We start from the raw sequence: 27,333 nt of genomic DNA on the forward strand, positions 1-27,333 counted from the left end.
TGTCTGCCAGCATTAAGCAATTGGTAATTAAATATTGAAATGTTTTTCCCTAAACAGTGTAAAATTTTGGAAAAAAATTTTCACGAAAATTAATTGTCACGCACAACAGAGCTCGATTGGATCACGGGAAGTGGGTTAAAAAACGACCGAAAGATTTGCACAGTCGGAAGCGCGCAAGCGAACTTAATATAAAGGATTTAAAAATGTGACCGCACACATATCGGCTTATGGTCGTCAAACGCTGACGAGATGCCCCGTAACCAAAGCAGTTGCTGCTACCAGGCCTCCGTCACCACTTTGCCACCCCCTAAATGATCCCTGCAAACAGTGGTGCCAGCAGGGATCTGCCTCTGCCACTGGAGTCTCGACAACGCCACGGACGTCCAGGTCCTCCCGCTGGGTGCCACTGATTCGCCCATCCACCCGTCGCTGTCTGGCCGGCTACGTACTATTTCAAAAAAGTCACCAACGGCTTACATTCATTTCCCAGGGTGGGAAATGAGCAGCGGCGAATCGCCCCATCCTCCCCCCCCCCCATTTCACGCTGGTTGCCTTCAATGAAGGAGTGCTCCTAAAGAATTGCCACGAGCTATCGGCCGGAGTCACAGTTGCAATCGAGAACACCGTGGTGCTATGTGACTAATCCTTGGCGCCCCACCGCTGTCACCACGTGGATGTAGGAGCACCCCCCCCCCCATCTCTCTCTCTCTACAAATAACAGAAGCTGCGTTAGGTGACCTAAGCTCCTCTTTGGGTTTTGATGCCAATACTTAAGTGCCAATGTGCTGCGGAAAAAATTCTACGTGTGTTTAAATCAAATATTTTTTTTGGTCAAATGATCATTGTAGGCAGTGCTCGTCTCCTGCTCAAAGCCCTGTGCCTCTGGTGGAAATTCCTCTTTCCTATGTTGGGAAGGGGCGACTCAATGCACAGGACAATCCCTGTTGCGTTCATTATTATAATCTCACTATGGGCTGAGTCAACACCCCAACCAGGATTTCACCTTGCAACCTTCCAATTGCGAGCTGCTCACTCTATCACTCTCGCCACCTGGCTGGAAAAAATTGTGCCGGGCAGTGCTCATCTCTGTTTGCAGTCGTGAGCCAGTGGTGGAAAACCCTCCCGCACACCTATCGCAAGACGCAGCATGTGCAAAGGACAGTTATTGCACTACGGCGGAAACCAGATATGCATAGCCGGAGGGCACGAACGAGTGAACGATCGAGCGGGCGCGGGCGCGCTGACCCGTGCTGCGGCAACTCTTCCCATCCAGCATGAGCCTCCAGCCATCGTAGCAGCCGCATTTCACGGAACCCTTCTCCTGCTCGCAGCGCTGGCTGCAGCGCAGGTGGCGTGCGCATTCGTCCGTGAAGTTGCACGTCTTCCCGTCCTCTCCCAGCTGCATGCCTTTGGGACACGAGCACACCAAGCCGTCCACCGGCGTGACCGTGCAGTTGTGGCTGCAGCCGCCTTTGTCCGACTGGCATAGGTCTGCGGGGAAAAGAGGGCGGCAGGAGAGGGGCGATAAGTTGGCTGCAAGAAGAAGCAACGTGGGCCGCATGGCCCAGAGTGTCGCTGCGGCCAGGTGAACGAAGTGAAATTAGAGCGATTTCTGGCACAGGCGAGCATCGAATCGTCGCCCATCTCCCATTTAACAACCCTAAGCAACCGCTAGGAAATTCGACGTACAGATGGCAGGGGGCGCGTCTTTCATGAGGACAACCACTGTTGGCTTCCCCGGAAATTGGTGCTCGTTTGATCGACCCAACTAGGATTGCGAGCCACTTACTCTACTGCTGAGCCACCTGGCCTGAACAGTCAAAAAACGATGGCCAATATACGCAGGAGACCTGCACAAGTCTTGTTGTGTATAAATGTGTACGAATTCCATGTAAATATATTTATACTTCTCTAACTCAACTTGTGCACATTTGCATATCCCATGAATATTAGATGGTACCTTTACGAAGCAGTGCATGTAAAATGCAATGAAGATGAACAAACTAAATCCTGTGGACATTATCAGACGAACCAAGAATCTAAAATAATATATTTGACTGCATTGTCACAAGAGCACGGAGATTTTTTTTAAAAAGCCCAATCTATAATTGTCATCAAGACTAACCTGTACAATGAACATGTACACATTATCCACAGGGTTGTTTGTTAAAATAAAATGTTAATGCACAAATTCGCTCCTCCAATTAGCACGGTTGGCTACGTACAGTGCGAAAGAAGTTCAACATACAACACCTGGACAAATGCTGTATACAACACCCACACCAATGATTGACAATCAACAACAGCATGCACGACTAAACAATCAACACTTACACGATCATATCAATACCTATACAAGCACCTCCAGCACGATACATATAGGGTCAACGTGACAGGCCAACAGCCTCTGTGTAGACATTATTACCACGCAGGTGCAAATAGATGGAGATTAATCCACTTGCTCTACTGGCATTTCCTTGCAAGCCAAGTGTATGGTCACCTTGATGCCCAGGTGAATAGAGTTTTTCACATCATTTGTGTTATCTACCAACCTTCAAGGCTGGACCCCAAAGAGTGATCAACGTAAGAAAAAGGTTGTACATGTGTAGTGCAATAGCGCCGGCTGGTGGACAGCAGTGGCAGCTGTGGTGGACAGACAGCACACACGCCGGTGAGCGTGAGCACGGTGTTGGCAGAGAGGGGGAACTAGGGTGAGGGTCATGGAGGACCCCATCTGGAGGCCCCTGGAACCTGCTGGCGGGTTCGAGAAGGGAGGTGTGGTCAGGGCGGAGCCAGGCCGCGCTGGGAGCATAAAAGGAGCTGAGAGCGGGGAGCTCTAGGCCGCCGGTTCTGGGAGTGGACTCGTCTCATCGTCGCTGTCGTCTCGTCGCCGTCGTCGCTAAACGTCTCCGTTAGATGTTGCTCTACGAAGGAGAGTAGTTGGCTATCTCAGTCGGCGCCGTCAGTGTTAGACGGCTAGTGTTGTGTACATCGCTGGGCTGAGCTGCTGTGGAGAGTGTGTGGACGAGACCGTGAAAGTTGTGAATAAAGAAGGTGCCTCCTAGAAACTCTGTCTCTGAATCGTTGACACTCTATATAGAAGACAACCTGGTGACGCAGGTGGTGATGAGAAGGAAACCGGCACTGTTTGAATGCACGTGTAGGATGGACAACAACAGGAACATTAAAAGTTGTTGTTGTTGTTGATGTTCAGAAATATGTAGGTTCACCGGGAAGAGAGGAAGACCTAACAGAAAAGGGCTTGAACGAGACATCACGAGAGCCTGGTGCCAGAAAGATGTGGCACTACTTGAGCAATTTTGGCACAAGACAGAAGAAAGTGGAAATAAATGACGAAACGTGCAGTGGACACCCACGGACTATCTGCCTATGGATTATGATGCCGATGATGATGATGACCAACCTTCGCCACCACCGTGCTGGGTTTGCAAAGCAACGGCAAGGCACCGGGGTACGCACCGCACAGGAGGCTCTCATCGGAGCCATCGGGACAGTCGCTGTTCCCGTCGCACAGCTGCTTAGGGTCCAGGCACATGGCAGAGTGATTGGCGCAGAGGAAGAAGGGCGGCGTGCAGTGCCTCGCGTGGCAACCCGCCTCATCAGAGTTGTCCTCGCAGTCGTTGTCACCGTCGCACAGCCACGCCTTTCTGATGCAGATGCCTGGTGTCAACCACAACCAGATGAAATGCTTCGATACTGAGTTGGGCTCACGGGCAGAGGCATACGACCGCGCGAGGGTGACTCTGTGCATCGTGGCACGAAACCATCGGGTGCGGTCAATGGCTTTTAGCCAGCAACGAATTTTTACAAAGGGTTATCGCCTTCGTGGCCGCAGCAATGCCTAACAACGCGGCAAGCTTCAAGCACTCAATAAGGCAATGTATGACTTTTGTTATGTTATCATTGACATGAAAGGTCAAATATGAGCACTGGCATACATAATAATTGTTCAGCATACATTGGTTTTGACAAAAACATTGTACATTCATCGCCCACTCTTATTAACAGCTCTACGACGGGAGCCTCACACCTCCACACAACAACAGCAACAGCAGCCGGCATTATCCACTAGTTGGCGGTGGCGTCACCACGAAGCTTACGCCAGGCTAGGTGCACTTTGAGGCCATCACGTGAAGTGTCGAAGGCTCGCCGGCAGGCCACGGGATGGACCCGGGGTGTTACGGGCCGACCGACTGGCACCTACCGTTGCTCACGCATGTGAAGTGCGTGCCGGGATTGCACGTCCTCCGCTGCCCGTCGCACTCCTTCTCATCGCTGATGTCCATGCAGTCGGTGTCGCCGTCGCAGCGCCAGCGCAAGGGGATGCAGTTCCCGTTCATCGCGCAGCGGAATTCGTCTTCGCGGCACTGCCGGACGGGCTGCGCGGCTGGAAGAGACACACACACACACACAGGTGAGTGCTGAACGTATTGTCTGGGGGTGTTTGGGGGAGGGAGCGGCACTTCGCTGACAGGATCCGTGTCGTGCGGGAGTCGAGCGGTACCAGGCCCTGCCCATTTACACGTCGTGCCGCGTGATGTGCCTGTGGATTTGCCGCTGATTTTCTGGCCAATGAAACCCGAGAAGAAAACGGTCTCATCGAGCAACAAAGAAGAGCGTAAACCTCCCACCTTGACGGACAAATTTGCTTCGATTGTCTAATGCATATCGAGGTCACGGTTTAAAATGCGCCAGCAATTAGTTTGCTTTATTTGCTCAACAGCAGCAATGGACCAAATTATCTCACGTAGAAATGCAAATTAAAATACAGCAGCACATTTTAAATAACTGCATGTGTTTGTGTGCGACGATACTGCAGTGTTCAGTCCTGTTTTTCTTTTTGCCAAACAGAAAAATGCGCAAATATGAAATCTGAAGAAAAGCTTTCTAATAATAACGAGCTTATATTTGCCAAACATGCGCCTGTGCAGCACCCGTAGGATATATTAGTCTGTTTCAGCGCTAGAGCAGCCGCCTGCTCTCAACAAGAGCCCATATCAAATCAGCCAATGCCGCGCTCGTACAATGCCTCGGAGTGTCACAGACCGTCCATACCCTATGAGCAGAGTTGGCACCCTCCGTGCATCTTCCGCATAGGCACCCTCGATACTGTCCCCGAGGCAGAGAAATTAGCAGCCATCTAAGCCAAGACGGCTAATCTTTGCGAGTGCATCCCTGGGTGGCTCGCATGAGCACAGGCCCATTACCACCCGGTAGATCACCAACAACAACAACAAAAAATCTCATCCCGTTTGTAATTTTGCACAGCGTTACACCTATGACACATATTATGGATGGTCACTGTGGAATCTCAAACGACACATGGTGGCCAAACATCACCTTTATCGAAAGTCGTTATGAGCATAACCTGTCAATCATCGGGGACCAAAGCCTAATTTTCAGCAGCAGATATGTTGGCTGCACTTTCCCCCTCTATTCCAGCATATGCAATGCATGTGCCCTCCCGAGCCCTCTACATGAAGTAATGGCCCTATAACCCTTGAGAGAAATAATTGGCCCATTAAATCAGCGGGAGCCGTAAATCTCCTGGTCCAGAACAGTTCCCCCTGCTACAAAATGTTCAGATCGCCACCGGTGCCGGCCCTAGAGTGACCCAGCGCTCCCTCCAGACGCACGCTCAGTCACCAATCACTTCTAATGCTTTGAGCCCTTGAACCTAAAAAAAACATTCAACAGCCTCTCGGCAATTCTTAAACTTCACAATGAAAGCAATACGTGGACGCAAGGTTGTACTCAAACCTGAATGTGTGTTGGGAATGTGCTTTAAATAACCCAAAGAGCTGTTTGGCACCCAAATTATATTTCAACAAAGTTGACACCGACAATTTATTCCACATATCTCTGAGATCGAAGGGTCAAAATTGGTCTGAATCTGATATGAAAAAATTAACCCGTAAAAACAAAGTTTTTCACTATAAATCCTTTATATGCGTGGAGTCCTCTCGTCCTCTGGCTTGAGATGGCTGCCACCTATGGGTCAGATGATTGCCTGCCACCATTAAGCAATTGGTAATTGAATATAATTTATTTTTTCCTAAAAAGTGTAAAATTTTGGAAAAAATTTCACGAAAATAAATTGTCACGCACAACGAGTCTGTGTGCAAAATGTCAGCTCGATTGGATCACGGGAAGTGGGTTAAAAAACGACCGAAAGATTTGCACGGTCGTAAGCGCGCAAGCAAGCAAGCAAGTGAACTTAATATAAAGGATTTAAAAATGAGTTCCGCTTTGTGGTTGCCCTATGTATGTACTCACGTCTGCCATTGGAATGTGAAATCAGGGCTGTTATCAGAATAATGAGCACCACCTGAATGCCCATTTGAGTAGGACATCACTTTGCCTGGGCTTTGAGTAAATACAAGGTAGCTTTGATTGCAGCCACAGTGGAATCCAGTGTGGCGGCTTACCTGCGCACAGCAGGCAATCAACCTGGGCAGCTCAATCAAACCCGTGCCTACTCACAACAATGAATCCATCTGGAAATATTTGTTCACATTGAGCAACAAAGCAAATATATACATCTGAAACATTCGCATGCAGCAGCAATCACTCCTATCCATGCCACTGAGACAACGGTGAGAATTACACATTCCTACGGCAGGACCCAGTCTCTCCATATAATGACCACTGTTGACTCCCCACAGAGTGGGCATCATTTCACGTTGACTGTGATTCCTGCTCAAGTGCCCTCACCAGAGCGCCACACATAAATCACTGGCCAGGTTCACTAAAATGGCACGGATGTGGCTAACATCCAAATTCCCACAAGCGATCTTACGCAGGAATTCCACAGCCTCCACTAATGGACTTCTATGAACGAGAGCATTCACGGGGTCCATTAAAGCTCCATAATTAGCTGTGCTGAGTGATGACGACCCACAAGCCAGGGGTGTCGTAGCAGCATGAGTGCTCTGCACCCACAGGCCACATTACAAATATTGCACACTATTCTACGTGTGCACTACGTACAGGGGTTGGCATACACACACACGCGCACACACGTTATGCCCATCTTGTTATCACCTTTTAACACCTCCCTTCCATCGACGAACCGATGCACCTTCAGAGTTTGTAACGTCACTCAGTAAAATCAAATGGCTGGGAATTGAACTCAGATTTGAACGCACAGTGTGTTAACCACTGTGCCATCACTCTGCTCAGCGTTATTAAGAACACTGTGCATGTGTTTTCCTGTCATCCCTTAAACAGCCACAGCGTAAAGAAGGCCAGTCAACGGAGCCACATTCGTATGGATAGTGATTATTGGCAGACTCTGATTGAGGCATCTCATCACGGGGTAAAGGCACGTGCACAATGGCAGCTCACTTATCTGGGGGTATAAGCAGCAGCAATGCCAGCGTGACGAGGCTCTGCTCCAATACGCCTCGACGTGACGTTCAAAAGCAACCATCAAAATGACAAAATTACTCTGGTTTTCAGTTAACTATAACCCAAACGTTACGACTGACCTCTCCACTAAACGTATTGCTCGATTCAAGCAATGCCGTGGCACTGGCTAGCTACAAGTATTCTCACAAACAGAAACAAAACGCATTAATGTGTCGCACCATTAAAATTTAAATTGCAATGCACATTATCATGCACGACACCACAAGACACACGACCTTCAGCAAGATGCTCCGGGCATCACAATGGCAGACACACATTAAAAGAATGTTCGAGTGAACCATTTACAATCTATGCAACTGTCATTATCAGCATATATCATCATCATCCTCTCTTATGCATTATTCTGGTCATGGCATTGTGTTAAGTGTTGCCAAACCTGTCTGTCCCGTGAAATTGCTTTGCCTTCCTATTCTTACACCGCATTCCTTAAGGTCCTGCCTCGTGAAATACATCCATTGACTTGTTCACCACGGGGCAACCTTATGTACATATACACTCATTATTAAAATTAACATTCAGCCTGGCTGGCCCACAGGAGCGATCAAAATGTGCGTAGCACGAAGCAAGACTCTCCGTGTTAAATACACAGCGACGTGGCCTTCGGTGGCGAGGCACTCCCCACTTGTTGCAGAGGCTCACGGTTCAAACCCGGCAGCTGCCCCGATTGATGCTGTGCGTAGTGGATCGATCGCGGACAAAAGATATGCACCGTCTGCTTCAGGGCGGACGTGAAGTCATTTGCAAGCGTCTTTGCCCACGGTGGCCAAATTTGAAATAATTACCCGCAAATTTGCTAAATTGGAATCTACGTTGAAAAAATTTAATCTAATTCATGTTGTTATATAGCATCGTTCATGCTAATTGCATTTCACAATCAGTGAGGAAGCACAGACCAAGCTGGAAGGCTGCCACGCGGTGAGCTGGCATCAACAGGTGCTCTGTAGTTCTCTATAATATGTGGATGCTTTCAAACGCTTAGTGAGTGTTTATACCAAGAAATTGGCACTTACTACTCAATGAGGCTTTCTGGGTAAATAATCAAAATAATAAGAAAGAGTAGAATAATGAAAACCCAAACCGCATTTTCCTTTGTGGGAGCCTGCCATGGAAGCGCTGACATCTAAACAAGCACTCAGACTGCCTAATGCATTTCTTAAAGAGCTGTCGCATCAAGAATTTAGATGCACCAATCAGCGAGTACATTTTGCCTTTTTAACATTTCAGTCGAGCGAATGGACGACATCCACTTGACCCGAGGCGGCGGTGCTAGTTGCGTCGAAGGTAGCACGAACGCACGGCACGGGTGGCGGGCGGCACCGCAGCGAGAAGGCGACCACCGTCTCAGATCCTGGTCCCCCTTTCCCACATCCTCACTCGGATCCGCAAGAATGCTTGGCAATGGAGCAGACCGACAGCGCACGAATCCAGAACAAACATTTCAAGACCACCACCCCGCCTCCGAACATCGCACCTCTTGGCATCTGACCATTGCCCGAAGTAATTGGTGTAACCATCGATGGCATCAGAACATCGACATCCACTGCGCAAATCTCCTTCACGAATTGTTTTACTAAAAGACAAGCCACAGTGCGACTGTGGCCATTCAACACAAACTATGGGCCATACAGTAAACCACTGTAGTCAACGGAGCCTTCTCGTGGCTAGCAGACCTCGTTCACTGGCATTAAGCCCCTGAACATATCGCCATGCACAAGAATAGACTATAACTAGTGCAAAACCAGTCTCGCTCACGTCATCCCAGGCACTTGTAATCCTCCGCTAGATTTCCTTGCCTACCTACGCTACCTCTTTTGACTTACAAATGCCAGCAGGGTTAGCTACGAATATCGCCTACCTCTGCCACCACGTCTCTACTTTCACCTGGATCTTCCTTCGCTCCCGTCGTCCTGCACTTAAAAGCTCACGGTCAAACTCTCAGCGTCGTGACTCATCACCTCCTCACCACACCAAGGGCCAGGGCCACCACTGTCAGGCGTGGTTTCCCCGGTGCAGCCCTCGCCGTCTCGAATGCCATCCTGCTGCACGTTCGCAGCATGAAATCGACACCGACTTTTAAGAGACACTTAAAGGCCGTGCCTCTGGCGCCGAGCATCGCTCCACGACTCAGCGTTACGGTCAATCATTGCCGCAAATTGTTGTTAGCGTTACAATTTGCATCGTTATTACTTCTATTGGGCTTCCTGAAGCACAATTATCTAAACTTAAATTGCATGAACGTAATGCACTACCCGTCTAAGATTTAAAATGTTTGCAAATAGTCATTACGCTCAATTTCCACAGTGTCTGAAAAAACCCGGTGTGTTCCATCCACTCTGACTCGCACAACCCACAGCTTTCACACTAAGTGGAAGCCAAATCAGGCCACGGAAGCGCCCACTGGGAAACAATTTGGTCCGTGCAGGTCTCACGGCACACAAAGGCACTTTTTGATCGCGAGCTGTGCACTTGCGGGGAGAACGCGCTGTCATGGTTCTACGCATCGAAGATTGTCCGCAATGGGCAAGGTAATCTCTCGAAAAATCGCCGTGTTGTTTTGTCTCGGGAGTTCGACGTCCCACTCGCACGGCCAGTGTCGCTGCTCCGTGGAACTTGCTGGCCAGGGGTCAGCAGTTTGCAGCTTGCACAAAAGTGCGGCACTTCTCGGGGAATGCCATCACCAGCTGGCAGTTGTTTTTTTGTTTGCGAACAGCATCGCTTCGAATTGATCCACCCATTGTTTGTGATGAGAAGGCGGAGGGGGAGCGGGTGGCAGGTGGGTGGAGGACGAGGTAGGGGGGGGTGCGGGGAGTGGGGGTGGGGGGCCCATACTGTTGGTGGTGCAGTTGGCATGGGCTTCGTCGCTGACGTCACCGCAGTCGTTGTCGCCGTCGCAGACCCACTGGCTCGGGATGCAGCGCCCGTTCTTGCAACTGAACTGTGAGTCGGCGCACGTGTTGTTGCAGCCGGCCTCGTCGCTGCCGTCCGCGCAGTCGTTGTCTGGAGTGGCAGCAGCAGCAGCAGCACAAAGGGGGGATAACGACGACGATGACGCTGCGGCCCGCAGCGCTGTTTAGTCCCACCGAGTGTAGGGATGGGCGAATGGTTGTTTAGCAAAGCGCGTGTTTAAGGCGAGCGTGGCGCACAACGAAGGTGGCGTGGCCAGAGGCGTGCATAGTTAAGTTTCCCCGGGGCTCGCGTTGAAAACGCCGCCGTCGCCAGTGGCAGGAGCTCGTGTTGAGTCAAGTTTCCCGAGGGGAGGTCCAGGATGGCTCAGAGAGCACTTTTGACTTTGATGCTGCAACAAAACAGCCAGCTGCGCTGTGCGTGAACAATACCATGTCCCACGTGGGCACGCGCCGGCGAGTGCACACACACACACACATAGACACGTGCTCACAATACGCATGCACGTACAGGAAACACCATCATGCATATGCATGCACTCACAAACACAAAAGTATCATAAAATACGGCCAAGGCTTCACCAAATGTCTATGTACCCTTAACATTGCAAATATATAATATCTGAAACTGGAGACCGTGCATAAGATATATTATTGATAATTACGGTGTGATAGAATACAATTCGTATTTAGTCATGATGACTTAGTTATGATGACTTCAGACAGTGCATTGGTACATTGATATGCACTGACTGTACCTCACATTATGACATTCTACTTTTGGAAAAGCGGGGGGAGACACATTCCACTGTGATAATTTCCCAGAAACGGGGATTATAGCGTTGAGGTTTTGAAATGGTTTGAGAACCACGCGGATCACACGGTCACATTACCATTGTCTGCGAAGACACTAAAACGGCACTTGAAGTGCGGCACGTTCACACGTAGTCGCTCCCCTAAGCCCTTTGCATGCAGTGGAGTAATTATGCCATTGAAATACCCTCACCCGAGCATGCGAAACAATTAAAGAAATGAACAAAAAAAATAGCACAAATGGGAAAAAGTATAACATCGCATTAGGTCTCGAGAATGCAATACTATCGGCCACGTTTTGTCGTAATTTCTCTGAGCACACTGCTCGACAATTGCATGCCAGGCTTCATTAGCTGCTTTGCTAGCCGGACGGCGATCACAGGCATAGCCATGCACGGTGATCTATGCACACTACCGTAGAACAGAGAACAGCGATTTTCATCGGAGCCATCACCACAGTCGTCATCTGCAAGACAACAATGCCACAAGCACACGGACAGGAGTCCGGGAGAGCGTGGCTGTCGGACGACGGACGACAGACGCAGCAGGCACGCGGACACGAGCGGCTGAGACGCGCCCCGTCGGCACGCGGTCGTCACGAGCGAGACTCTTTGAATCCACGTGAGCAGTGAGGCCATGCCAATCGCAGCTCGTCGTTACGAAGAGACGGCAAAAGCGCGGTGACACCACGAGTGGTCCAAACAATTGCCGAGCTCCGCCCGGTGAAGCGTTGACAGCAGATGGAGACTGATTCCGCGCGGACGTAACGCTTTTTCACCGGTCAGAGTGTGACGTTGCGTCGACAAGGGTTACTTTTGTGGACGGGACACGCTTTACACCGGATTTGAGAGAGCCCAGTCAAGGCCGTCAGCGACTACGCCTGCAGTGGGTAGATATCTAACCGCATTGTGAATGCACGTGCGGTTTGAGACACGAGACAGTAGCAGTGTGACCACAATGGAAAGACGTCCCATTGTGCGTTTGCAAGGTGGACTACGGGCACATTTAATTTCAAAGTCGTGTCTCGCCACTCAAAAATGTCCGCGGCAAATACTCATTTCTGTAGTACCAAGCCAGTGGGAAAAATATCTACATTTCTACGGCAGAGGCTCGTCTTTAAATAAGCCAAACACTGCATTACGTTCCGCACATATACTAACAAATACGTTTATTAATCTCCAGTTTAAACATTTAACGAACAACAAATGGGGCCTGTTGTTTCCATCAAGCGACTTGGCAAGTTCAAGCAAACTCATCAATAATGCACCAGGAAAGGGGGGGGGGGGGCTGTCAAAATTTGTTTGACGAAAGTTTTCTCTAACCAGGCTGACACAAATACATTCTTCTCATCCTTCTCATAAATACAGCGGCGAGCTAAGCACATGTGAAGGTGCCTCGGAGTGTGAAGAAAGGTGCCTTGCAAGGGCCGGGAGGCAGCGCGTTTGGGTTTTACCTGAGTCGCAGCGCCACCTGATGTTGATGCAGCCGCCGTTGTTGCAAGAAAACTGCGTCAGAGGGAGGCATGTTGGGTAGGCTGAAAGGAATAACAGGGGGCGAGTTACTCCTCTGAATGGGGGGGGGGGGGGTGGGGGACAAAAAAACGAAGAAAAAAGTGTCTACACGTAGAAATTCATTCAATTTGTGAATATGGAAAAATGGTTTACGCGCAACCTTGGGTATTACTGCATTCTGTGGATTACAAGATTGCCCCCCCCCCCCCCCCCCGATATTAGGAAGCCACTGGAGCTCTGCACTTTGAAATCTCGATTGAAAAGTCCTTTCTTTAAAACTGCTTTTTGTCTTTAGTTTGGTGTCCTTGCCACACACCTTTGATCAGCACGGTTGTCTACGTACGGCGCGAAAGAAGTTCAACATGCATCTGTGATCCCACATTGTCCTTCAAGGCTCATATTAAAAATATCACGAAGACTAAAATGTTCCATCTTCGGAATATCTCCCGTATCCGACTCCTTCTCTCTGCCTCAGATGCTGAAAAGCTGGTCCATGCCTTCATCTCATCTCGCATAGACCATGGTAATGTCTTACTACTCCCTGGCGGTGCGAAGAAGGCGCTAAACAATTTGCAGCATGTTCAGAATGCGGCTGCTGTGGTGTTAACCGGAACACCTTCTTCACATCACATTGCACCCGTTTTGGCCTCCCTGCACTGGCTTCCAGTTTCACATAGATTACAGTTTAGCATCCTATTGTTAACTTACAAAGCAGTGAACCATCCTGCCCCAGCCTACATCATTGACATGCTGCACCCATGCGTCCTCTCAAGGTGACTAAGATCTGGGCATGATGCAGAGATCTTCTCTCTGCATTCCCAGCTCGAGGTGTCGGTCTATGGGTGACCGAGATTTTTCCCGTGCAGCCCCCAGGCTATGGAACGCTCTTCCACAAGATATCAGGGATCACTTAGTCTGTAGGCATTTTTTAAATGCGCCCTAAAACCCATTTGTATGTTTCTGCTTATTTAACTTTTTGTTCATTTAGTAAATTATTCTTTAAATGTATTTACAATATTCTTTTTATGCTGAGCATCTGCTGCTGCTGTGTCCCATACGGCGCTTAAAGTTCCTTGATGAAAAGCGCAGTTTCTCGACTGCATTTGAAAGCTAAAATTGAGGGTGCGCTTTATAATCCAGCAGGTGTGTTGTGTGTGTGTGTGTCAGTGCGTGGCGACATAATGAAAACGAAAAGGATTGTGGGAACTCACCGCAGGAGGGCGGCTCATCCGAATTGTCCGAGCAGTCATTGTCCAGGTCGCACTTCCACGCCATGGGGATGCACTTGCCATTGCCGCAGGTGAACTGTTCGGCGGGGCAAGTCCGCACTGCGTGGAGGACGAAGACGTCGGGGGGGGGGGGGCAGGAGGGAGAGAATGCGGGAGAGGTGGGTGAGCGCGAGGCACCCCCTCGTGATGCCCGAGGGGGTCGGTGGGGGTGGGTGACTCGGGCATCGTAGCCTCTTGTCATACACGGCGAGTGAGAGCTAGACCGAAGGATTCACGGTAGGACAGAGTACAACATCAGATTCTATTGTTCCGTTTGTTTCAAGTTGTGTCATGCACCCCCCCCCATCCCCCACCCTGTGTTTCAGGATGCCCCCCATTGCTCTCCCACATGTAGCGACAACTCATTCGTTGCCTGGAAACGTCTGAATGTAAAAAACATGCAATGCTGAACCCTCCTGAAAAGGAGTCCTCAGAGCGAGTGAATAAGTAACCATTCTTCTTCTTTTTGTTCTTATAAAATGGACACAACCACACGGCTGGTGGGATATAACGAGCAGCGATCGCTCAGGAGATGTCCATGCCATGGCCGAAGAACTGGCGACGACGGCTCTGGCACTGCAATGGATCTTTTGCGAGGTGCCTCCTGGTGTTTTGCCAACACGGTGCACAGCTCGTTTGCCACGCTGCGACCCGTTTGATCCGGCCGTTGTCCAGAGGTCAGATAAGGTCGGCGACCGCGGCTGTTCCACGCGGAGGTTATTTACAGCTCGCCGTGCAAAATTTGCATCATTTCGACCGTGAATATTTTACCCAAACCCGATAAGACTGCGAAAAAGCCAATGGCAAATGTTAAAACAACCTTAAAATGTAATGCCTGCCAAAAAATACGGACAGTTAAGGGGAAGGTGTCGCTCGAGCCACAGGCTGCCGTACCGAACAATATACTGGACGTCTGTGAAAAAGAGCTTCATGGCTCATCGGATTTCCCCTGCAGTCAAAATAAATATTCCGATTCCGTAACGCAGCCCCAGCAATCACCGCGAGCAGGCCACGTGAGCTCCCGTGCGGTGAAGCGTTTGATTGTTGTTCTGATGTCAGCATAACATCTGGCTCAACAAAGTGGCTTCTGATCCGTAATGCAGTTTTTTTTGGGGTTAGATCGCGTAAATATATAAATGTGTCGTTACACCCACCACCATCCAACAGGCAATTAGTAAGGGTTGTCACGTAAACAGAACATGTCAGTTCGTTACGAGTACAGCACACCGGTGTGTTGGAGAGCAAAGCCACAACATTGACCAATTGAGTACGACGTTTCACCAATAATTACAACTAGCATCATCAGGCGGACAGTTCTGTTAACGTGACAAACCTTACTAATTGGCTGTGTCGGGTGGTGGCGGGTTCAACGACACATTTAGATAATTACGCGATCTTACCCGAAAAAACCCTCTATAATGGATGATATTGGTCGCGAAAACCTCCGTGTCAAACTAGCTTATAATGTCGTAATTTATAGCAGCCAAATACTCGAAACGCATGTTTCTAAATGTGGAGGTAAAAACCAGAGGACCTGGATAAAAATCCATGCGACAACGGGGAGAACACACAAACTTCAAATATACAACAGGTATCAGGGTAGTGATCGAACCCACGGACCTGCTGTATACCAGGCGAGGTAGTGAATGATATTTTAGCCTCTTACACATAAATAGGAGCAGGAAGGAAGATGGGCCATCGCTAGAACGTCGCTGAATATATATATGTGTTTGTTTCAAGGCCACGGCGTTATTGACGAACGTGATGATTTTTCTCATTTTAACTGTGCCTGGTGCACCATGCCCAACGAAGCAGCAGCAGCAGCATCACCAAATAATGTGTTTACGCATAAGTAGGTCATCGTGGCAGCGTGGATAATTCGAGCCTTTTGACAATGACTTCAAAATGGATCAGTTAGAATTGGAGATACGCGTAGAGTGTGAGCACTTGTCAGAAGTAGGAATATAGCACAAATAGATTATTTATCAACTAATCAAACAAGGCATTTCAACTAAAGCCACCCTCATTTGCTCTTCGGGGTTGTTGTGACCTTCGCCGTGAGAGCAGCTCTGTTCACAGAAGAAGACGTCACACCGATACAAAGGGATCTTTAAACGAGTCAAATTCCCCCAAGCTGAAATTTTTCAAACGTCGGACAATCTTCAAATACAGGCTTTCAACTATCCTGTAAAAAGAAAAAAATATGACTCTCAGACGAGACACTTACTTATATTATTGATTAAAGGAAATATGGTTTAAGAACCATCTGAAATCTTCTTGGTTCTTTCGGTAAAGTCACGTAGAATGGAAATAATAAAATAATACAAATAAAACATATAAAATAATTCTCACGACGTTTCGGCCACAACGCAAGCAGCCGTTGTGGCTGAAACGTCGTGAGAATGATTTTATAATGTTTTATTTTTATTATTTTATTATTTCCCTTCTACGTGACATTACCGAAAGAACCAAGAAGATGAATCCCTGCAGTCACGAAAGCTTTCAATCGAAACCATCCGAAAGTCGAGCCGACGTAACACTCGCCAACATTGGGTCTAAGTTTCACCATAATCTGGCGGGCGGGCGCGGCGCATCACCCCCTCGACTCCCCTCCCCCCGCTTGCTCCGAGGGGACAGGCTGTGAAAGCCGCCGCCGGCACGGTCGTCAGAGCGTGCCGGCAATTAACGCGCGTAACTCCTCGCCCGCTCCCCTCGCCCGCGTCATCACCCATGGCCACGGCGGCACCGACACATCTGCTGCCACCGAAGATTCCCCCACGCCGCCGCCTTCGCCCCCGCAACGAGACCCAATTTCAGACAACTTCTCACCACCGAGCGGGGCGACCGGGAGGCGCCGCGAAGAAACGGCGTGCCGACTCTCGTGCCAACGAGGCACCACGCGACCGCAAAGCGGGGGGGGGGGGGGCCACGGAAGCCACCGCTATCATCCCAGTGAACAAAACGCTCGGCACGTTCGTCATTAACGCTGCCTGGAAAGTAATAATACAGGGTGCTTTAAGAAAAATGTTAACACTTACGTGGGACTATCGTTTAGTTTATGGAAAAAGAACGGATGATAATACACTGTAATGTGATAATAAATGTAATGTTAAGAGCTTCAAAAAGTCTGCACTTGTTCACCATCATTGTCAACACGTGCCTGGAATCTTCTCCAGGTGGTCTCCAGAGCCCAGAGGCACATTTATTGTGGCATTGTTGCAAATTCTCAGAAGTGTACATTTTGTTGAAGCACCCTGTATAATAGTCGAACTTGCCTGTTGTATATTTCCTCCAAAGGTAGTTTTGTTGATGGGTGTGTTGAGTTTTCTTTTTATTTGTATTCATTGCGATTGTGCGCTACTGTCAATGCAGCATCACCAAATACTTTCTCAAATCCCAAACTTTTGGTAAATTATGAGACAATTCATCAAAGCTGGGAAATGCATGGAGGCTGGAAACAATAGATATAGCCACCACCTCTGTTGCAGAGAGGTGGTTTGCTTATATCTGTCCATTAATCTGCATCAATGCTTCTCAAATTCTATTCCTGGCAACTTCCCCATATCGCGGCTTCGTTTGCATACGAATGGCATGAATTTGGGAGTGTAAATTTGAGTTTGAGAAACACCCTTCTACAAGGGCCAAAGCATGGACTGACACAGACATTGCATTGTTGGGGCGCCTTGGTGTACAGAAGGTCGTAGGTTCAATCCCGACCCTGACGCTTTCTGCTGCATATTTGGAGTTTGTGTGTCTCTCATCATCATCACAGTGGCTACAGTGGCTCGGAGATGTTAACACCTCGTTTGGTATACAGGAGGTCGTGGGTTCGATCCCGACCCTGACGCCTGCTGTATATTTGGATATTGCGTGTTCTCCCTGTGGTCGCGAGGATTTTTTCTCCGGGTCAATCGGGTTTTCCCTCCACGTTTAGAAACTTGCGTTTAGAGTATCTGGCTGCTCTACATTTCCACGTGATTACCACTTTGTTGAGCTATCATTTGCGAGAGCCAAAAAAGAGCTAGATAGCTCAGTGGGCCTTACCTGGTAAAATAAAAATAGTAACAGTTTACGGCAAGTCTGAATATGCAAGGGTAATTTTCCTTTCGTTCGTTCGAGATTACCCCACGCACGTTCAGGCAGCATCGCCTCGTGTTCAAAATCACGTTGTCCACACACCGCCACCTTTGATAATAACAAAAATAACAATAATCACAATGCACGTGAAAGAGATGTTTTCGAAAGCAAACCTCACAACGAGAATTGTCGGCACGCTTCGCACACGTCAAAACCATTAGCAGCGCGCGTATATCCTGCACACGGCCTGTGATACCCGCCACCTCAAAAAGAGCTGTCAAGGGTGACCATTTTTTTTTGCAGGCAGCAGATCAACAAGAAAACTGATCGCTGCTAGGACTCGTCAGTACAACACGCACAACCATCGCCGCTGCCATCTGTGGCATCGCTGTGAAGGCTGGCCCGAGGCACGGCACAACGTTGGAAGCGATCGCGGGAAGCAGCGATCTCCGCAGCGGCTGGGGGGCCTCACCGGTGCAGGTGGTGTTGGATTCGTCCTCGTTCTCCCCGCAGTCGTTGTCGCCATCGCACAGCCACCGCATTGGGATGCAGCGGTTGTTTTTGCATTTGAAACGGTCGGAGATGCAGGTATGCTGCTCTGCATAGCACAGGGGAAGGGGTGTGTGTGTGTACGTGCGAATGCATGCTCATCCAAGGGTCTGCGAGATTACACAATCCACGGTCGATTATTTGTGACTTTTCAAAACACGGGGGGAAAAAAACACCACAAAAAAAGTAATGGCCCAGGAGCAGCCACCATCTGCCCTGTGTAAATAGTGACAGATCATCCAGAGTTTGTTGTGAAACACGCACACCAACAGGGCTACATGGTGGTCAATAGAATGCAGTACAAAAGGTGATTTGTCGATCCATCAGTTCCACTTTTTTCGAGTAATTCCCTCATATTTATGGATTTTTCTCTGGGAACACCAACTTTCAACGAGGCTAAACTAAACAAAACAAATATAATTGAGACCAAGTATCCAAAGCTAGACTCTTTAAATATATATTTTAAAATCAGACTTTCCCACAATATTCCAATGTATTTGCCCAAGAAAGCCATATTCATTCAAGATACATTTATGTAGATGCGTGGATTCATGATTGAATAATTCCTGGAAATTATAAAAACCATGGACATTATTTTTTATTATTTACTATAATTGTAGGGGATGGGTGATGATGATGATGAGGATGTTGAGGCTGCATCGAGCAACACTTTCAAGGCAGGCCAATGACGTCCACACACACACAGCAGGGCCTAGGGCTGCCTGGCCCTAACACTCTGGGTCTGAACATGAACTTTGATTTGTATTCTTAGGTTTTTTCGGTAAAGTCACGTAGGTAAAACATCAAAATTAATGAAAATAAAATAAAAACAAAAATCACGACGTTTCGGAGGCAACACAAGTCTCCGTCATCAGCTGCAGCTAATCTGGCTGTGACGGTCCCACCTGATGACGGAGACTTGTGTTGCCTCCGAAACGTCGTGATTTTTCTTTTTATTTTATTTTCATTAATTTTGATGTTTTACCTACGTGACTTTACCGAAAAAACCTAAGAATATGATTCCTTGCAGTCACGAAAGCTTCAAATCTAGAAACTTTGATTTGTACTTGAGCACTAACATTTTGGAAACTTTTTTAGGTCATGTTTTTTTTGGTCATTTGAGAACACCCATTTTACCCAGCAGCGTAATAACTGGAATGATTAATTTGCACGCTGGATAATTATTGTCAGATATTTTAATGCAATTTCCATGAACCTTCACCGTAAGTGAATAAAATGGAAAAGGTTGCGAAGAAAAGTTTCAGCACGTACTAAAACGGTTTGGAATTTGCAGTAAATTGAGTGACAGCTGCCAATTTTTCAAGTGTATTTATGTCCTAAAATATACTTTAAAAGCAAATCTATAAATATATATCTATATAAGCTCACAGCTTTCATAAATCACGTGGCTTCTATGTGGCCACCCTTACTCAGAATCTGTCCCCTCTCCCCGCCTACTGTGAATACAGTTACTGCTCGGCACGGCTTATTTCTGCTCACACCATTCTTCTCTGTCTACTCCACTTCCTGTGGTGTGTTTGGAATATTACAGGCAAAGTTCCGCAACGATAGAGACGATTAATACATTACCGCTTAGCATACTCAAGCTACAAAAAAGTTCAGTGTAAATATTCTGCATCATGTTCAGTTGGTAAGGATAAGTGAATGCAATCATGGTTGTGCCATGCGGGTTCCTGTATTACCATCATTGCCATGACAATTGCACTGATTTTTATGGAAATGGGAAGTGGCATTTGTTGATTTTCAAGAGATGAAAATGAGGGAAAGGTGACACTCACAGGCACATCCAGTCACACTTATCATCAGCGTCTCCGTGTCCCGTTCTATGCAACATAATCATTTCCATTCCTAGAGACAGGCGCATTCACTTTCAAATAACACACATCCAGTTATCTAAACATTTATCTAACGTTCATCTTGTATGTCAAAATGCAAATTGCACATTCGAAATGTCACCGGCAAATTGCGTGACGATGAATGCAATTTAAAAGATTCATTAGAAGTCTGATTCCGCTACAACAAATGGCAAATAGCGGCACGCGGACGTTGCGTGCACATCGCAAAGTGACGGTGTACGGCTCAAACGTAATTGATGCAAATTTAAACCTCAACTCCATGCGTAACGCTCCCCACTCCGGGAAAACGGTGAATATTCATGTACTTCCAAGTGTACCAATTTACCCTGCAAAATGTAACTGCACAATGTATATTTTAATATTAAATGGCCTGGCAATTAAACGCAAAATTTCCTTGAATATCTTGCGTTCAAACACACTCGTAATGGGAATTTTCGTCCTGCTCGATAAAAAAAAATGTTTTCTTTCGCATTAAACTCCTACTTGCCTTTCTAACATAACATGACTGCATATGAAGCTATTTTATACATGATAGGCTGACCAAAAGCATGGCATTTTTTAACGCTTTAATTTTGTAACGATCAACTCCCCACTTAAACCTGTGCTACAGCTGCTTAGCATTTTGGACAATCTGATGGTGCGGTGATTTCCCAAAGCATTTGAAAAAAATGTGTGCAATTGTTGATAACGACGCGCAAATCACCTGCCAACGTGGCATCATTCTGGACAGCATCCCTGTCACCCTGACACACTCACACACGACTGCACTGATGCATTCGTGCAGTGTATCTGTGTCCCAGTCCGGCAAGAAAATGACGAACACCCAACGCCCAACCTTGCAATCTTGCAGCTCCCTTCATAATACGATTAAAACAGAAACGATAAACCCTCCGCCTTTGCAGGGCATTGGAAGCAGAGCACAGGAGCTTCCCTGGCAGCCGCGGTGCCATGCGCGGTGATGCATGACTGAGGCACGATGTGTCCGTGGAAGGCACCAGCGCGCACCGTAAACTTACCCGCAAAGGACAGCAGAAGTCGCAAATTGTGTGATGGCACTCAGGGAAGAGGACGTTTCCTAAAGAAGCATCCGCATATCTCCGGTCTCAAATTTACCTATGTCTGAAGACGGTGTGGTAATGCATCGGGCATTTTAATTAATTTACAAAACGAGCAGACCGGTAATCTCTATGTGGCTCTGCGCGAGGGCCTTTAACAGTCACAAATAACCAAATGCCAATACAAAACTGCCAAAATGGGGCAGTAATTGCTTTTCCAGAGATAAATATCACGAAAGAAAATTAATCAAGCCGCTTTCTGCATGCCCCATGGTAGGAAACGTGAACTTCCATCATCATCGTCGTCGTCATCAGCAACAGCAGCTCCCACCCAGGCGCAAAGGACACCCACGGCGCAAGGCTTTACAGCGCACGGAAGAAGACACCAGCGCAAAGGCAGCTCGCATAATGTCACCAAAATCTTCACAAGGCCCCAGTCGCTTGCTCTCCCTCCCGGCTAAAGCAGTCCATCTATTAGCGTGCATTATAAAGACACCCCCTTCATGTGAACATCGCCTCTTAATTGCTTTCCAACAATGTGCAAAGTGTTTTTTTGTGTTTGTCAAGGAATCCATTGCTGTGCGCGCATACACACACACATATATACACTCAAGAGCATTACTGGCTCGGAGAGGGCAGAAATGCGCAATCAAAAGGTGGTGCGTGACGTACGGCAGATCTCGGCGAGCTCATCGCTGCCATCCTGGCAATCGTTGTCACCATCGCATCGCCAACGGTCTTGAATGCAGCGGCCGTTTTTGCAGGCAAAACTCCCGGTGGGGCAGAACGAGGGGGGCGTGTACCCTGGGTTTACTGCAAACAAAAAATTGGGGGGGGGGGGGGGGGGGGTGGGTGAGGGTTTGCATGGGGTTGGGATTGAAGGGGGGGTTAGAGAGGGTCAAGTGGGGGGGGGGGGGGGAAGAGATGGACAGGGAGGAGATACGCGAGGCGACTGCCCGATGCTCAGGCCGTGAGGGATTTGGAGGCCACTCTGTCTCGCGCGGCAATCTCTGGGTGCTGGGGCACGGGCGGCTCGGTCCACGTGGGCACTCTACCGCCAGCCCAGCCTCGGTAAGGATGTGGAGGAGCAGGTGAAATAAACGAATTGCATTTTTTTTTGCCATGTAACAAAAGTTTATGGGGATGCCGAGGCGTGCTTTGACTCAGGCGTTCTGCCCAATCCTACCATACCAAACTAAATTCGATTATTTTTTTGAAGAGAGTATTTACAATGGTTTAAATTATCTACCTATATAAGACAGCTATATCTGAATTAGATTTATATATGTTAAACGTCACTTGCAACACTTTCCATGAATATTGTATTTCAAAACTAGTGTTTACATTTGTAGAATCTCGATTTAAAGCGTTCGTGACTGCAGGGATTCATATTCTTGGTTCTTTCGGAAAAGTCACGTAGAAGGGAAATAATAAAATAATAAAAATAAGCATAAAATTCTCATGACGTTTCGGCCACAACGCAAGCAGCCTTCCTCAGGTGAAGAACAGAGCTGTCGGATGCTGTCTTTCTGACATCTCTCTTCTTCACCTGAGGACGGTTGCTTGCGTTGTGGCTGAAACGTCGTGATAATTTCGTTGTTTTATTTTTATTATTTCCCTTCTACGTGACTTTACCGAAAGAACCAAGAATATTTGTAGAATCGTAAAATTTCATGAAATCACGTAAGCTAACAGACATGATTTATTTCCATTAAAAAAAAAAATCTCCAGAAACGTAACCGAATGAACGAGTTAAAACTATTCCTTTCATTAGGGCCAACATCAATTTCATATCGTAAATGGTTAAAGCGGGTTTAACTGGTCCCTGGCGGCTTTGGCAGCTGCTATCTCCTACCTCCCTTGTCCAGGGGGGGGGTGGGGGAGCCTGGACAGAATAGGAAACAGAGGCCTCTGTCACCGGCAGTCACATTCATCGGCCAGTAAATTACAGCGCGTGGCAGATAGGCCATGGCCCTTTGTGTGGCGGCATCAGCAGTCGGCGCGTGTCACAGCTCCACACACCCCCCCACCGCCGCCGCCGTCGGCAGGGAGAGAGGTCCATGCACCGCATCAGAATTAGCCACCCTCGCGGTCGCTTCCATCGGCACGGACAAGCAGCCAGAATTAAACAATTCAGATCTAAAGCAGGAAGCTCATTTCCTCACCGCTGATTGTTAGTCGTAGCTTTCGTCGTTTGTGAAGACGTCGTCGCTGTAATGTGTTTAATTTGCATAAAACATTTTCGGCGCATACTTTTTACTTTCTGTTCCACCACATCCCCTTTCGTCGGGTTTGTAATCTTGATCCACACAAATATTACGCAGCGATGCTGAAGAAGAATGATATTACCGGCAAATCTGCGAAAGCTGAATAGAGCAGGGCTTATATATTTGTGTTTGAGGTATTCGTTTTCCCATCATGTCCCAATGCATGCCTGACTTGCACCCAATGCACTCCACCAAATATGAAACTGAACGGATGCTTTAAACTAACAGCAAAATAAGCCAGGCAATACATTGATTTATAACTTGAAAGACTTAAGGATTTCCTGATATATATATTAAAAACTCCTTTGTTGAATCTTTTCATTTTGTAAAATCGGAAATTCTGTTCAATAAAAAAAATACTTCCAATGCAATTCGTTAGGTTGGTGTTGCAGAAGCTAGGAGCTTGCCAAGTGTTCTTGAAGATTGCAAAATTACGATTCAACAGAATTATATTTCATTTCATACCAGCTTCGAGGCCTTGAAACAATGCAATATCTGCCCGTTCTAGAGACGGCATATTCTGAATGCAATAACCCAGAGCTGTGCCGTGTGAAATATTCATTCAAAAGCCAGGGTCTTGAATTTCACACCCAAGCAAAAGTAAAACTACTTTTTAACTTTGTGTTTTTGGTTGTTGCAGATGTCCCTTTATATTTGTAATTATATTACATCAGTGTAGCTTGTTTATGGATTTTAATGTAATTAACACACTCCTTCGCATAAACATTTCCCTGCCTCTGAACACAGACCATCTGGACTGACGCCAGTTATAATGCGTGCTTCGTGAGACCTGCAAGTGATTTTCCCCCCGTTTATCTCAATGTTGACACCGGGGAAAAGGCGGCGAGGTTTGCCTATTAGACATCTGCAGGCATGCCTGCCCTCGCCTATTCCCTGCATTTCCATAATTCATGCAAATCTCCACGTCACCTGCGACACATCCCAGGGGCTGGACTCTGGGGGCCCTCGGAAGCCGAGGACTAATGCGCAGCAGCTGTAAAGATGTGCATTTGTCTCCGTGAAGGTCTACCAGGGAATCAATTAACTTCTGTAAATATAATCACCTGTATTTTGCATTAAATGCAGCGTGCATACCATCACTAATTCTTTAGATAATCGTAATAGGTGTGTGTGTGTGTGTGTACATATAGCGAGCATTACAGTACTCACATACAGGACAATACATTGCCAGGTACAGAAAAACATTCAATAACGACGTTGGGATGCTTTAGAAACAAGACAGATCTTCAATTTAGATTTAAACATGGGTAACAGTGTGAGAGAAAGACAGCCAGGAGAAAAATATTCCAGACCATACGAGCAGCAGGAGAGAAGGAGTAACCCACTCATGGGATTAATGTAATGTTGGCATAAACAGCAGTGATTTTTGTGGTTAGGCAAAGTGCATTGGAGTAGAGACCGAGGGTTGTGTATGGTGATGTTGTGCATTTATCAGTAAAATTGGTGCTTTCTGAATAGTTGTGTATATAAGTAGCTCGGGGCATGAGATCACCTAGCTTGATACCAGAATGAGATGCGGTAGATTTTCGGGTTCAGGTTAAAATGTTTTTTTTTTCAGTTCTAAACGACTATTCATTCGTAATTAATGTGTGTCAATTCACGTGCAATGAGAGTTAAATTGGAAAAAAAAACAAGTTATGAATGGTAAAAAAACTAACTAGATGATTACCAAACCACGTGGAGACATTGTATCCACATATCAAGTGTCATCTTCGAATGTCCCATTCCCTTGACCTCAGTGATTTTCAACAGACATTTAACTGTTAAAGCATATATTTTTGTGGCTTTGGGAAAAACATTCAAAGGAGTGCATACTTCAATTGGCTCCTACACCGCGTCTACCAACCCAGTTGAGTTGTCAACCACGTGGGAACTTTGCAGAGAATGCTCGTTTCTATTATTCAGCCGCTCTTCCCCCCATCCCAAGGTTGTGCCCACTTTTGTGCTGTTCGCCACAGGGAGAAACAGATCAGGCTAAACAGAATCAAGGGCTCAAACAATTATGGGAACGAGGGCGTGTATCTAAGATGAGAGGGTTCTTACCTATAAACATCTGGGAGTCCACAAGGATTCAGTTCAAGCAAGCCCGACTCTGCTGATGAAACACTGAATGTCGATACCGGTCCAGTTGTTGGCTTGGATTAAACCAACGCTGATGATAAATCGAATCCCAGAACCCCGTGTGGCCAATGAGATGTGTAAATGAAGCCTAACTTCTTATGTGGAGGGGCAGATACCCTAGTTGAAGGAGGCGTATTGTTTACTATTTTCATTTTGTTCCTTATATTTTCAACAACAATGTAAATGCTTGATAATTGTTTTTTTACCCTTCTATCTGGCAACAAAACTGACACCTTTTTTACAAGGAGTCATGTTTACATAGACCACAATACCTGCAGTCATAATGCAAATAAATAATATAACTCTGATATTGTGCACTGTCCTTGAAATTGATTGGTCCACACCCGAGACAGCTTTCCAACCCATGTGAGACTAGGCTCTGAGGAAGGCTGTCTCGGGTGTGGACCAATCAACTTCAAGGACAGTGCACATTATCAGAGTTATGTTTTTTGTTTGCATTGTGACTGCAGGTATTGTGGTCTATGTAAACATGACTCTTTGTAAAAAAGGTGTCAGTTTTGTTGCCAGATAGAAGGGTAAAAAACGAATTATCATATTCTTACTGGCAAATGAGGTTCCAATAATGTAAATGCTTATTTTTGTATTGAATTATAATGAGTTATATTTTCACGGGAAGCTTGGATCATGGTTGCGACATGATCCTTGTCAGAGCTCCATTGAAGAATGCAGCAGCCGCATGGAGGATAAACTTACATTTGGCACTGGAAGTCCATCTTCTAATATTGATTGCTACTGTCAAAACCAACGTAACATTACAGCTACAGTAGAGATCAAGTAAATGGAAATGCGTGCTTAGAGAGTAAAACAACGAGCTATGCTTTAATATGCAATAAGATATATGATAAGCTACATTGATCAATGATACGAACAGAGTCTTTTGATCACATGTAGAAGCTAACTGTTATTTGTATCACAAGTTCCACCATTAAATTAATTATGGCATGCCAGATCTCCGCTGCAATGGGTGGAACACTTAAATGTACTGTTATATGGTACTGTATTATGTAAAAAAAATAGTTTCCCTCAGAAATAAGCATTAGTGTAGTTGTGAGTAAGATAACTGGCAGATGGTGTGCAAGAATTGTATTTGGACATTATCCCGTCTTAATGTGGAACGACCTTAGTGATTTGACTTCCTTCAGTCAGAAATAAACAACACTTCTGCATTTAGAAAATTTCTTTTGAAGCATTGTCCTTCCATTCAATATGCCATGTTGGTGATTTGCTGTGTAAGATTGCATTGCTTCGTTTAACCTTGAGGCATTGCCATGGCTGCTTCGTGTTTCCCTGGAAGTCACACTTTGCATTGGTGGTGATATTGACTTGCTGCCTCGAGTTTCACATTGCCTTCCGTCCTGGTTCAGATAGAATTTCCTCATCTGCATTTAAAACCACAGC

The 27,333-nt window shown here is 47.0% G+C and overlaps 1 protein-coding gene across 1 annotated transcript in view; it reads right to left on the reverse strand.

Moving 5' to 3' along the window:
- The window catches only part of LOC144950339 (prolow-density lipoprotein receptor-related protein 1-like), a 274,971-nt gene that overhangs the window by 82,098 nt on the left and 165,540 nt on the right, over window positions 1-27,333 (reverse strand). The window contains exons 17-25 of the mRNA XM_078880487.1: window positions 22,178-22,318; window positions 18,497-18,622; window positions 13,891-14,007; window positions 12,622-12,702; window positions 11,584-11,634; window positions 10,282-10,449; window positions 4,226-4,408; window positions 3,481-3,681; window positions 1,246-1,491 (exon numbers count right to left, since the gene is read on the reverse strand). Coding sequence (XP_078736613.1) covers window positions 1,246-1,491; window positions 3,481-3,681; window positions 4,226-4,408; window positions 10,282-10,449; window positions 11,584-11,634; window positions 12,622-12,702; window positions 13,891-14,007; window positions 18,497-18,622; window positions 22,178-22,318 — 1,314 coding nt within the window. The remainder of the gene's footprint in view (window positions 1-1,245; window positions 1,492-3,480; window positions 3,682-4,225; window positions 4,409-10,281; window positions 10,450-11,583; window positions 11,635-12,621; window positions 12,703-13,890; window positions 14,008-18,496; window positions 18,623-22,177; window positions 22,319-27,333) is intronic.

Source organism: Lampetra fluviatilis, chromosome 1, assembly GCF_964198595.1.
Source record: "Lampetra fluviatilis chromosome 1, kcLamFluv1.1, whole genome shotgun sequence".
NCBI lineage: Eukaryota > Metazoa > Chordata > Hyperoartia > Petromyzontiformes > Petromyzontidae > Lampetra > Lampetra fluviatilis.